At 49.0% G+C, this 1,149-nt stretch overlaps 1 protein-coding gene across 1 annotated transcript; it reads right to left on the bottom strand.

Moving 5' to 3' along the window:
• Positions 1 to 171: 171 nt before the first annotated feature.
• On the bottom strand, positions 172 to 939 carry LOC107118903 (apolipoprotein L domain-containing protein 1-like). The gene has a single exon (XM_015421295.1). The coding sequence runs from the start codon at positions 937 to 939 to the stop codon at positions 172 to 174; it is 768 nt and encodes a 255-aa protein (XP_015276781.1).
• Between the last annotated feature and the right edge of the window lie 210 nt (positions 940 to 1,149).

Here is a 1,149-nt window from a genome sequence, read left to right as displayed (position 1 = left end):
TCTGTGTAAGCACCAAACCACAGCGCGTGTCGACAGTTTAGACTGGACTGTTCCCATCTGCTGTGTGTGGTGGCTGAGCTGCAGGGATTGGGACATGGAAAAATTCCTAATACACAACCCTAATATTAAGAATATAAAATAAAACCATACTGTAATGATTTCTTTTTAGCCCTAGTCCCTGTTTTCCAGGCTTTTCTCAAGGGAAGCATTTGCTGCTGAAAGGTGATGCTGACCCCTGACATCCCAGAGCACTGGTGTTTTTCTCTTCAGGGAGAATTCTTTCCTGTTCTTTAAAAGTCTGCAGATTTCATCCATGGGTCTTGTGCAGGCTTCCAGGTTTTCTGCCAGCTTCTGGACTTTGGCCTTGAGAACAGCATGGCTCACTTTCGTCACCTCTTCTGTGTGCTCTGGGACCAGGAAGCCCTGCGAGCCACAGAAGACCATGAAGCAGATGGAGTTGTACAGCAAGACTGAAGCCTTGTTCTCAGCCTGCAGTAAAGTAGGGTCCGTTGGGCCCTGACGACGGTGTAGGAATTCCAGGCAGTTCATTATTTCTCTCATCTGGCTGTGGCAGGTTGCTGCAATCTCTTTCACCCTTTTCACCTCTCGGGAATTGGACAGCACTAAGGAGAGATCGGAAGTCACAGTGACCGCTCCGCCTGCGGCGGCCACTCCTAAACCCACACCAGAGGCCAAAAGAGATGCTCCTAGTGTAGCGGGGCTCAAGGACAGTCCCACAATGGCAGTGATGGCTCCCGCCACACTTAAAGAACTCCCTGTGAGGTTGGCTATCAGAGACCACCTGTGCAGTCTGTTGATTCTGTGTGAAATCTCACGAAGGCTCTTTATGTGCTCACGGAGCCTGCTTCTCTGGTCCAGCAGTATATCACGAAAGCAATCTGTAGGATCATGTGTGTAAGGGAAACGATTGCCCTCCATGACCTTGACAGGAGACAGAAAAAAGAAGGGCATTTAGAAAGGCAGTCATGCATTCTGGGAGCTAGCCTATCTGGGGGGATAGACAAGTCCTTACGCACTAGTGTAGCGAGATGGGGTAAACCCTATTGAGTCTACATAGATATGACCAATATTTCTGGTGTTCCTAATTAATTGTCCTCTTTCTAGTGAGCAGCGAAGACGTAAGCCGCC

Source organism: Gekko japonicus, unplaced genomic scaffold (assembly GCF_001447785.1).
Source record: "Gekko japonicus isolate JY-2015 unplaced genomic scaffold, Gekko_japonicus_V1.1 scaffold443, whole genome shotgun sequence".
Taxonomy (NCBI): Eukaryota; Metazoa; Chordata; class Lepidosauria; order Squamata; family Gekkonidae; genus Gekko; species Gekko japonicus.
The sequence above is the reverse complement of the archived record's forward strand: the minus strand, read 5'-3'. Positions and strand labels throughout refer to the sequence as shown.